We start from the raw sequence: 11,730 nt of genomic DNA, 5'->3' as shown, positions 1-11,730 counted from the left end.
TGTCTACTTACATTGAACAGTGTACACTTAGTGTACAAGAAAGAAGGTGTGGGTTTTGTCTGTTCACTCAGAACAGTGTACACTTAGTGTAGGAGGAAGAAGGTGTGAGTTATGTCTGTTCACTCAGAACACTGTCTCAGTGTAGAAGGAAGAAGATGTGTGTTATGTCTGTTCACTTTGAACAGTGTACACTTAGTGTACAAGGAAGAAGTTGTTGGTTTTGTGTGTGTTGTCTGTACACTCAGAACGGTGTACACAGTGTAGGAGGAAGAAAGTGTGAGTTATGTCAGTGTTGTCTGTTCACTAAGAATGCTGTACACAGTGTAGGAGGAAGACACTGCGTTATATCCGTGTTGTCTGTTCTCTAAGAACAGTGTACACTTAGTGTAGGAGGAAGTAGGTGTGAGTTATGTCTGTGTTGTCTGTTCACTCAGAACACTGTACTCTTAGTGTACAGGAAAGAAGGTGTGGGTTTTGTCTGTGTTGTCTGTTCACTCAGAACAGTGTACACTTAGTGTCGGAGGAAGAAGGTGTGAGTTATGTCTGTGTTGTCTGTTCACTTAGAACAGTGTACTCAGTGTAGGATGAAGAAAGTTTAAGTTATGTCTGTTTTGTCTTTTCACTCAGAACGGTGTACACTTAGTGTAGGAGGAAGAAGTTGTGAGTTATGTTTGTTCACTCAGAACAGTGTACACTTAGTGTAGGAGGAAGAAGGTCTGAGTTATGTATGTGTTGTCTTTTCACTCAGAACAATGTACACTTAGTATAGGAGGAAGAAGGTGTGAGTTATGTCTGTGTTTTCTTTTCACTCAGAACAGTGTACATTTAGTGTAGGAGGAAGAAGGTGTGAGGTATGTCTGTGTTGTCTGTTCACTCAAAACTGTGTACACTTAGTGTAGCAGGAAGGAGGTGTGAGTTATGTCTGAGATGTCTGTTCACTCAGAACACTGTACTCAGTGTAAGAGAAAGAAGATGTGTGTTATGTCTGTTCACTTTGAACAGTGTACACTTAGTGTACAAAGAAGAAGGTGTGGGTTTTGTGTGTGTTGTCTGTTCACTCAGAACAGTGTACACTTAATGTAGGAGGAAGAAGGTGAAAGGTATGTCTGTGTTGTCTGTTCACTCAAAACAGTGTACACTTATAGTTGGAGGAAGAACGTGTGTGTTATGTCTGTGTTGTCTGCTTACATTGAACAGTGTACACTTAGTGAACAAGAAAGAAGGTGTGGGTTTTGTCTGTGTTGTCTGTTCACTCAGAACAGTGTACACTTAGTGTAGGAGGAAGAAGGTGTGAGTTATGTCTGAGATGTCTGTTCACTCAGAACACTGTACTCTTAGTGTAGGAGGAAGAAGATGTGTGTTATGTCTGTTCACTTTGAACAGTGTACACTTAGTGTACAAGGAAGAAGGTGTGGGTTTTGTGTGTGTTGTCTGTTCACTCAGAACGGTGTACACTTAGTGTAGGAGGAAGAAGGTGAAAGGTATGTCTGTGCTGTCTGTTCACTCAAAACAGTGTACACTTAGTGTAGGAGGAAGAAGGTGTGAGTTATGTCAGTGTTGTCTGTTCACTCAGAACACTGTACACAGTGTAGGAGGAAGACACTGAGTTATATCTGTGTTGTCTGTTCTCTCAGAACAGTGTACACTTAGTGTAGGAGGAAGAAGGTGTGAGTTATGTCTGTGTTGTCTGTTCACTCAGAACACTGTACTCTTAGTGTAGGAGGAAGAACGTGTGTTATGTCTGTGTTGTCTGTTCACTCAGAACACTGTACACAGTGCAGGAGGAAGAAGGTGAAAGCTATGTCTGTGTTGTCTGTTCACTCAAAACAGTGTACACTTAGTGTAGGAGGAAGAAGGTGTGAATTATGTCTGTGTTGTCTGTTCTCTCAGAACAGTGTACACTTAGTGTAGGAGGAAGAAGGTCTGAGTTATGTCCGTGTTGTCTGTTCACTCAGAACACTGTACACAGTGTAGGAGGAAGACGGTGTGAGATATATCTGTGTTGTCTGTTAGCTCAGAACAGTGTACACTAAGTGCAGGAGGAAGAAGGTGTGAGTTATATCTGTTTTGTCTGTTCATTCAGAACAGTGTACACTTAGTGTAGGAGGAAGAAGGTGTGAGTTATGTCTGTGTTGTCTGTTCACTCAGAACAGTGTACACTTAGTGTTGGAGGAAGAAGGTGTGAGTTATGTCTGTATTGTCTGGTCACTCAGAACAGTGTACACTTAGTGTAGGAGGAAGAAGGTGTGAGTTATGTATGTGTTGTCTTTTCACTCAGAACAGTGTACACTTAGTGTAGGAGGAAGAAGGTGTGAGGTATATCTGTGTTGTCTGTTCAATCAGAACAGTGTACACTTAGTGTAGGAGGAAGAAGGTGTGAGTTATGTCTGTGTTGTCTGTTCACTCAGAACACTGTACTCTTAGTGTAGGAGGAAGAACGTGTGTATGTCTGTGTTGTCTGTTTACATTGAACAGTGTATACTTAGTGTGCAAGAAAGAAAGTGTGGGTTTTGTCTGTTCACTCAGAACAGTGTACACTTAGTGTAGGAGTAAGAAGGTGTGACTTATGTCTCTGTTGTCTTTTCAGTCAGAACAGTGTACATTTAGTGTTGGAGGAAGAAGGTGTGAGTTATGTCTGTGTTGTCTGTTCACTCAGAACAGTGTACGGTGTACACTTTGTGTAGGAGGAAAAAAGGTGTGAGTTATGCCACTGCTGTCTGTTCACTCAGAACACTGTACACAGTGCAGGAGGAAGACACTGAGTTATATCTGTGTTGTCTGTTCTCTCAGAACAGTGTACACTTAGTGTAGGATGAAGAAGGTGTGAGTTTGATCTGTGTTGTCTGTTTATTCAGAACAGTGTACACTTATTGTAGGAAGAAGATGGTGTGAGTTATGTCAGTGTTGTCTGTTCACTCAGATCAGTGTACATTTAGTGTAGGAGGAAGAAAGTGTGAGTTATGTCTGTGTTGTCTGTTCACTCAGAACAGTGTACACTTAGTGTTGGAAAAAGAAGGTGTGAGTTATGTCTGTGTTGTCTTTTCAGTCAGAACAGTGTACATTTAGTGTAGGAGGAAGAAGGTGTAAGTTATGTCTGTGTTGTCTGTTCACTCAGAACAGTGTACACTTAGTGTAGGAGGAAGAAGGTGAAAGGTATGTCTGTGTTGTCTGTTCACTCAAAACAGTGTACACTTAGTGTAGGAGGAAGAAGGTGTGAATTATGTCTGTGTTGTCTGTTCACTCAAAACAGTGTACACTTAGTGTAGGAGGAAGAAGGTGTGAGTTATGTCAGTTGTGTCTGTTCACTCAGAACACTGTACACAGTATAGGAGGAAGACACTGAGTTATATCTGTGTTGTCTGTTCTCTCAGAACAGTGTACACTTAGTGTAGGAGGAAGAAGGTGTGAGTTATTTCTGTGTTGTCTGTTTATTCAGAACAGTGTACACTTAGTGTTGGAAGAAGAACGTGTGAGTTATATCAGTGTTGTCTGTTCACTCAGATCAGTGTACATTTAGTGTAGGAAGAAGAAAGTGTGAGTTATGTCTGTGTTGTTAGTTCACTCAGAACAGTGTACACTTAGTGTAGGAGGAAGAAGGTGTGAGTTATGTCTGTGTTGTCTGTTCACTCAGAACAGTGTACACTTAGTGTAGGAGGAAGAATGTGTGAGTTATGTCTGTGTTGTCTGTTAACATAGAACAGTGTACACTTAGTGTAGGAGGAAGAAGGTGTGAGTTATGTCTGTGTTGTCTGTTCACTTAGAACACTGTACACTTTGTATAGGAGGAAGAAGGTGTGAGTTATGTCTGTGTTGTCTGTTCACTCAGAACAGTGTACTCAGTGTAGGAGGAAGAAAGTTTGAGTTATGTCTGTGTTGTCTTTTCACTCAGAACGGTGTACACTTAGTGTAGGAGGAAGAAGGTGTGAGTTATGTCTGTTCACTCAGAACAGTGTACACTTAGTGTAGGAGGAAGAAGGTGTGAGTTATGTATGTGTTGTCTTTTCACTCAGAACAATGTACACTTAGTATAGGAGGAAGAAGGTGTGAGTTATGTCTGTGTTGTCTGTTCACTCAGAACACTGTACATTTAGTGTAGGAGGAAGAAGGTGTGAGTTATGTATGTGTTGTCTTTTCACTCAGAACAGTGTACACTTAGTGTAGGAGGAAGAAGGTGTTAGTTATGTCTGTGTTGTCTGTTCACTCAAAACAGTGTACATTTAGTGTAGGAGGAAGAAGGTGTGAATTATGTCTGTGTTGTCTGTTCACTGACAACAGCGTACACTTTTTGTAGGAGGAAGAAGGTGTGAGTTATGTCAGTGTTGTCTGTTCACTCAGAAAACGGTACACAGTGTAGGAGCAAGGCAGTGTGAATTATATCTGTGTTGACTGTTCTCTCAGAACAGTGTACATTTAGTGTAGAAGGAAGATGTTGTAAGTTATATCTGTCTTGTCTGTTTATTCAGAACAGTGTACACTTAGTGTTGGAAGAAGAAGGTGTGAGTTATGTCTGTGTTGTCTGTTCACAAAGAATGGTGTAAACTTAGTGTAGGAGAAATAAGGTGTGGGTTATGTCTGTTCATTCAGAACAATGTTCACTTAGTGTAGGAGGAAGAAGGTGTGAATTACATCTTTGTTGTCTGTTCACTCAGAACACTGTACATTTAGTGTAGGAGGAAGAAGGTGTGAGTTATGTCTGTGTTGTCTGTTCACTCAGAACACTGTACACAGTGTAGGAGGAAGACGGTGTGAGATATATCTGTGTTGTCTGTTAGCTCAGAACAGTGTACACTAAGTGCAGGAGGAAGAAGGTGTGAGTTATATCTGTTTTGTCTCTGCATTGACAACAGTGTACACTTAGTGTAGGAGGAAGAAGATGTGAGTTATGTCTGTGTTGTCTGTTCACTCAGAACAGTGTACACTTAGTATTGGAGGAAGAAGGTGTGAGTTATGTCTGTGTTGTCTGTTCACAAAGAACGGTGTAAACTTAGTGTAGGAGAAATAAGGTGTGGGTTATGTCTGTTCATTCAGAACAATGTTCACTTGGAGGAAGAAGGTGTGAATTACATCTTTGTTTTCTGTTCACTCAGAACACTGTACATTTAGTGTAAGAGGAAGAAGGTGTGAGTTATGTCTGTGTTGTCTGTTCACTTCAGGTATTCCAGTACTTTGAAACAAGTGGACTTTAGCAATGAAAGAGTCTCCAACATTGAATGTTTTCAAGAATAACTTAGACCTTTGGACCAGAGCACTTTACAAGATGTATGATTCTTGACACATTGTTTCATCATAATTCTTTACATGTGAAATGTTGAAACAATGTGCGAGGGCTCAAACTGTATTTATTTCTATGGGTGATGAAATTGCACAGGTTCAAAGAAGAGAAACATTGAGATATTAATTTTTTTAATACATATTCATTCTCTGAATTGAAACTACCTCAAGAGACATAATTTATAAGTAACGGGAAGAGGTCTTCCCTACACTAGGTGAGGGGCTTGCTCCTGCTAAAAAAAAAAAAAAAAAAAAGGCTTTATTCTTCTGTTCCCTTTCTGTTATTGTACACAACATTTGAAGATACATGTCTACGTGATCTGTTTAAGTCCGCACTTTTGTTTAATTAAAGAAGCTGTATTTCGATGAGACATACTAAGGCCATGGAAAAAGGAAACTTGGATCCATTAACAACTGAAAGATATCAAATGCTCACGATGTTTGAGAAACAACCTGAAAAGTATACATAACATTTATGATGCTACCTGAATTAAAAGTAGCTAAAATAAACAAGAATTATTATTGCACTTTCACTTTAAAACAATCTTGAATAAAAATGTAGCTTTGTATAAGAAAAACTGGAAGATAGTTGCACCGATTTTGCAGTATTCATGACTTGAATTGATGAGAATGGTATGATTAAAGAGAACTTTACCTAATGTTCCCTCATAGCTTTACATGACCACAAAACACAGTATTGGAAATATTTGGACTGATGTACTTCTCTAGGATAAAGGCATTCATTCTTTAGTCTTATTTCTCTACATTTTCTGGACACATGACTGTTAAATATATGCTGTTAAATATGGGAGAATATATCACCTATTTCAAGAACAGTCATTATTTTCAAGAAAAGAATTTTATTTAGTTCCGTACTAACGTAGTTTCATTTTCTCATCTGAATTTTAGAATGCATAGGATAGTGTTAAACCAAGTGTATCACTAAAGAATTCTGAAGCCTGATTAAATTGCTTTTATAAATGCTGCTGTCTTTTTAATGTTCATCAAAGATATTATACATTTGTTATTAACACAGATCTGAGAATGCTTATGCACACTCACAAGTTAAGAATCATGATTCATTTATTAATTTATTTATTTTTTAAATGAATACCAGTGTGTATATTTTAGATACATTCCAAAAAATAGAAAAATACATTGTACTGTAACCAGAAATGAGTGGGGTGAGGTGACAAAAAAAAAAAAAAAATCTAACAATTAAAAAACATTGTAACAGAAGCTTAAAGTGGACAAAATGCCAACAAATACATTATTTTGCAAATAACTTGCAGACAAAAAAGGGACACTGATGATATGACTTAACATCACTGTATATTACATATGCTGTACATGAACTTTACCAAAAAAAGTGGGTTTGCACAAAAGTAGTCAACGGGTAGAGGCTTCTTTGCTTCAGCAGATGTAATAAATATGAGAAAAATGGATGGGGTGAGGTGACCAAAAAAAAAAAAAAAAACAAATCTAACAAATAAAAAGCATTGTAACAGAAGCTTAAAGTGGACAAGATGCCAACAGATGCATTATTTTGCAAATAACTTACAGACAAAAAAGGGACACTGATGATACATCACTGTATATTACATATGCTGTACATGAACGTTTACAAAAACAGTGGGTTTGCACAAAATTAGTCAACGGGTAGAAGCTTCTTTGCTTCAGCAGATGTAATAAATATGAGAAACTATGCATGAAAATGAATGGAGAGTCAACATAACTACAAGTCTCACAATGTAAAGGAAGACAACAGCATTATTTTTAGCAGAAAAAAGAACCTGCAAAAGTTACTTAGAACAAGCTATGAACTGCTGTTGGTATCCTCGACTGTGTAGCAATTTAAGTAATTCCCACATGTGGAAGGTTTGGTAGTGGTGATTAAGAACAGGAGTATTTCAGTAAAGAGGACAAGTTGTTATACATAGAAAAAAGTGCGATTTACAAAGCACTTCATATTTTCTTTTAGTAGGTAGCAGTTTGCATAGCATAAATCAGTTTTGCAAAAATGGCTGATGTACACGACTCATGCTGTCAGCCCTTTCTTGTCCTACAAGCTGTAATGAAGTATAACAGGTTAAGGATTGCACCTACAGAAGATGTACCAGTTTATCTGTGAGTCTCCCACCGTATGAAGTTGCCTCAAGTATGACTTTTATGTTACTCCATGACAACCTCAGTCTGGATATTTCCTCCATATCTTCAGTTCACCTAATATTTTCAGGAAGCGATATTTGCTGTTGATTAACTGTCGATAAACAAAGGTAATAATGACCACAGTGTACTAGCAGCTTCTTTAAATGTCCATATCCAGACTGAAGTCGAATAATATCCAGCACCACAGCTTTTGGATCTAAAAGAAATACACTTGCAAGTAACTGGAGAAATTTCCCACGTACACAGGGTTGTAGTTATAAATTAGAGCTGCATTTTCTTTTTCAGTACTTGGATAGTGATGGAAGCTCTTCCTTGCTGCATTGGAAGAAGAGAAAAGTCATAAGAATGAAAATTGGTACACATGTAGTCTATAGCTCTATATCAGTCTCATTAATGCAAGCATTTAAGAAAACACTGTAAAAGAACTATTGCAATTAGTATATCTGACGCTCTGCTACCCTTCTCTTGATCAAGTCCTTTCAACAATTTATTTGATGATCTCATACGATCACAATGGATCCCCCTTTCAGATGGAGTCTTGGACATAAGCACAACAATCTGTATCAAACAAATGCAGCAGCAGTGTAGTAAAAAATGCAGAAATGTAACAGGATTCTCAGCTTGCATGTGTAAGGAAAGCCTAGAGATAAACTTGCAAGCCCTGAACAGCAGAGAAGCAGATACAGAGCATGTGACTGAAACAAGGCGTGAAAGCTGCCAGTGGGAAGAAGTAATTCTAGAAGGATCAGTGCTACTTCCAAATGCATCAGCAGGGGAAAAGAGCTGCATTTATAAAATATTTAAAGTTATTAATGCAGAAGTAATTCTTAGCGCTACAAACAGTGCTTTTACATTTTTAATGACTTACAGACAAAAGGACTTTGAAGCTCTACAAACAATGTTCTTCTTTTTATCCTAGGGGTCGCCACCACAGATCATCACCTGTCCGCACATTGAATGGCAGTGGAGTTTTACGTTGTCCGCCAGCCCAGCCGGCAACAACCTTCCACAGAAGGCACACTCACACGCAACACCAGGGCCAATTCACCTGCAGCATGTCTTTGATGTGGGAGAACCGAGGAGGGAAACCCACCGCGACCACAGGGGAGGACATGCAGATGCAGACTCAAAAGAGCGCACTAGAGGTCCGAACGGAGAAGAGACAGAACTTTGCTGTGGCGGCAATGCTAACCACTGCACCACCATGGCCGCCCCTCTACAAACAATGTTACTTATTGCTATTTAGGGAGTACCAAAGGAACAGAGACAGAATGAGTTACCACTTTACCTAACTCTGGAAGGAATGGCATACAGTAAGTACTAACAAAATGTAAATGACAGTGGAAGATACCCTGCATTTGTAAAGAAAGAAAGAAAATATTCCTGGAGGACGAGGTAATCAAGTAGAAGGGAAGGAAAGAGAGCTGCATGAGATGAAGATTGCGGAGAAGTATTGTGCCTAAAAAGTTCATGGATATTGCTGGTGAGCTTGCAGTTTTGTGTGCCTAAAAAGTTCATGGATATTGCTGGTGAGCTTGCAGTTTTGTGTGGCTAAAAAGTTCATGGATATTGCTGGTGAGCTTGCAGTTTTGTGTGGCTAAAAAGTTCATGGATATTGCTGGTGAGCTTGCAGTTTTGTGTGGCTAAAAAGTTCATGGATATTGCTGGTGAGCTTGCAGTTTTGTGTGGCTAAAAAGTTCATGGATATTGCTGGTGAGCTTGCAGTTTTGCAGAAGCATGTCTGGGAGTTAGGACATGCTGACATTAATGAGATGGAGGGACTGCAGCAAAGATGAAAGAATGCAAGTATGCAATAAAGGAGAACAGGATATGGACAAGAGAAGCATGAAATTAGGATAAAGATGTTTAATAGGACCAGGATAGGATGCAAGTAGAAGTACCAGGGTGTAAGAAGAGCAAGAGAGAGCCACAAAGAAAGAGGAAAACAGGTCATGAAAAACTGAGGACCACGTAGAGAAGGAACGAAGGACGGAGGAGAAGACAAGTGCATGAGGAAGGATGTGGAAGAAAGGAGAGGGGCAAAATGGGGCAAAGGAAGAGAGAGAGGAAAGAAATGGTACAGAAAGAACAGGTGATGGAAAGCATAACTCATATAAAAGACAGTAGAAATCACATCACACATGTGGGGGAAAAGCAAAAGACGCAAGCTGTAGGCATGCTCAGGGAACCATGCAAGGAAGGAGAAAATTAGGTTAATTCAGTAGGAGGAGAGACAGGTAGTATGGGAAATGGGTAATAAGGTTTAGCTAGGAGAAGACATGTTGAATAGTAGTAGTAGGAGATTGTGTCACTGAGGGATTAAATCATGTAACAAGTGGGAGAAAATGACCCCAGTGAGTTAAAATGTGTTAGCTTCATTCCACAGAAGAGACCAAGTAGTGAGAAGGGTTATTGTAAAAGGACGGGTACACCCACTAATAGTGGTCCTTGTGAACATTAACGATCTGTAAAAATAAAGCCCTTGTCAGCATTGTATGCTTCGTTGAAATATAACTAGTGCCAGGACACAGTAGAACCAGGAATGAAAGAATGAGTTAATACACCTTCTGACTCAGGCGTTGTGAAATAAGCAAATACAGAGAATAGTGAGGATCTTGGGAAAAGGCTTGAGAGGATAAGATCCTGCTCAGCAAGGAAAGGCTACAATTCAGACATGAGAGGACCTCGTCATTTAAAACAGTGATTAGAAAAGCATCTCAGACAGTGGTGTCTGTAAATCAAGATGTGAAGGAGAGAGGACATGGGATGGATGGATGAATGGGAAAATTTGCACCATTTCAGTCTGTCAGAAGCTTTACTATTTCCCCAGGCAGTGAACTACTACATATTGGAGTACATAGGAGGTCAGCTCTGGGTCAATTATTTTTCTCAAGATTCATAAACCTCTTGTCAGTTGACCTACCTACATTCAGCTGCACACTTTGTGCTGATGATATAATAATTCTGGACTCAATCTCATCTAATAGTACCTTATAAAGCATATTACAAAACCATTTCAACTGACTCTGTAACTGACGCTGACCTTAAACAGTGTAACAAGTTCTCTAGAATGATATCCATCACTCATAATAAACTTATCTACACTAGTGCCAAAATAATTGGTTACTTATTTTATTGTATATTTGCTGATTGGGTAGTCCAACTAGGCTGGAGGCCCCTTGTCATGGAAATCCTAGATGGTATTTACATTACTGGGGAAATTTGGCCAGGGCAATGGTTAACTTCCAATACTCTTTTTGATAGGTGCCATGGGATCTTTTGCATCCATCTGACCTATAACCAATATAAGGAGATGGGACCTCAGTTTAATGTCTCATCCAAAGGGCAACACACTTGGGAAGACAGCACTCCTCTTTATGCTACACTGCAGTGTCAGCAATTGATCTACCTAGTGTGGGAACAGAACCCATAGCCTTCTGCACCAAAGGTGTGTATGCTATCTGCTGTGCCACTGACATTGCAAATCAAGAGTCCCTGAAGTTAGTTAGTAAATATACCGCAGCCTTAGACTGAGCAACAGTTCACATTCAACCCTTCTGTACTAAAATGTTGACACATATAATGTCAAGTCCCAACAGACCAAAAAGAGACTGAAAATGCAGGAGAATATGAATATTGAACATTGCTCTTTTTCTTTAAACTTTTTTTTTTTTGCAGAACAGTAAGCCCCCCTGCACTTCGTTCTGATGTGGGGAGTTAGCCCCCACACCCCTAAAACCTATATATATATATATATATATATATATATATATATATATATATATACACACACACACACAAATACACACACACACACATATATATATATATATATATATATATATATATATATATATATATATATATATATATATATATATATATATATATATATATGGATTCACTTCATAACACTGAAACTTCAAAATACTGAAAATGACAAAACTTCATAATACTGAAGACCAAAATACTGAAAGCTCAAAATACTGAATACTCAAAATACTGAAACTCAAAATACTGAAAACACATATTATCGTAAACTGCTTAAACAACATAAATAAACAATTTCTACCAAATATGCAGGGGCAAGCCCTGCACCCTCACCCCTGCTAATTATATATCTACTCCAACACTGCACTTAACTACACTATGTGCAATCTTGGACTTGATATATTTAATTAGCAGGGGGGGGAGTGCAGGGGGGCTTGCCCACCTGCATATATTTGGTAGAAATTGTTATGATTTATGTTGTTTAAGCTCAGTCTACACATAATATGTGTTTTCAGTATT

The 11,730-nt window shown here is 38.8% G+C and overlaps 1 protein-coding gene across 1 annotated transcript in view; it reads right to left on the bottom strand.

Moving 5' to 3' along the window:
• Positions 1–6,239: 6,239 nt before the first annotated feature.
• Positions 6,240–11,730, bottom strand: part of LOC122811300 (gamma-glutamyl hydrolase-like) — a 370,664-nt gene continuing 365,173 nt past the window's right edge. Inside the window, exon 9 of the mRNA XM_044083061.1 lies at positions 6,240–7,755. Within this exon, the coding sequence (XP_043938996.1) occupies positions 7,637–7,755 (119 nt within the window). The 3' untranslated portion in view covers positions 6,240–7,636. The remainder of the gene's footprint in view (positions 7,756–11,730) is intronic.

Source organism: Protopterus annectens, chromosome 9.part0 (genome assembly GCF_019279795.1).
Source record: "Protopterus annectens isolate FY-2018-M chromosome 9.part0, PAN1.0, whole genome shotgun sequence".
In the NCBI taxonomy this organism is placed as follows: domain Eukaryota; kingdom Metazoa; phylum Chordata; order Ceratodontiformes; family Protopteridae; genus Protopterus; species Protopterus annectens.
Note: the sequence above shows the minus strand (reverse complement) of the source record. Positions and strands in the feature narration are given on the sequence as shown.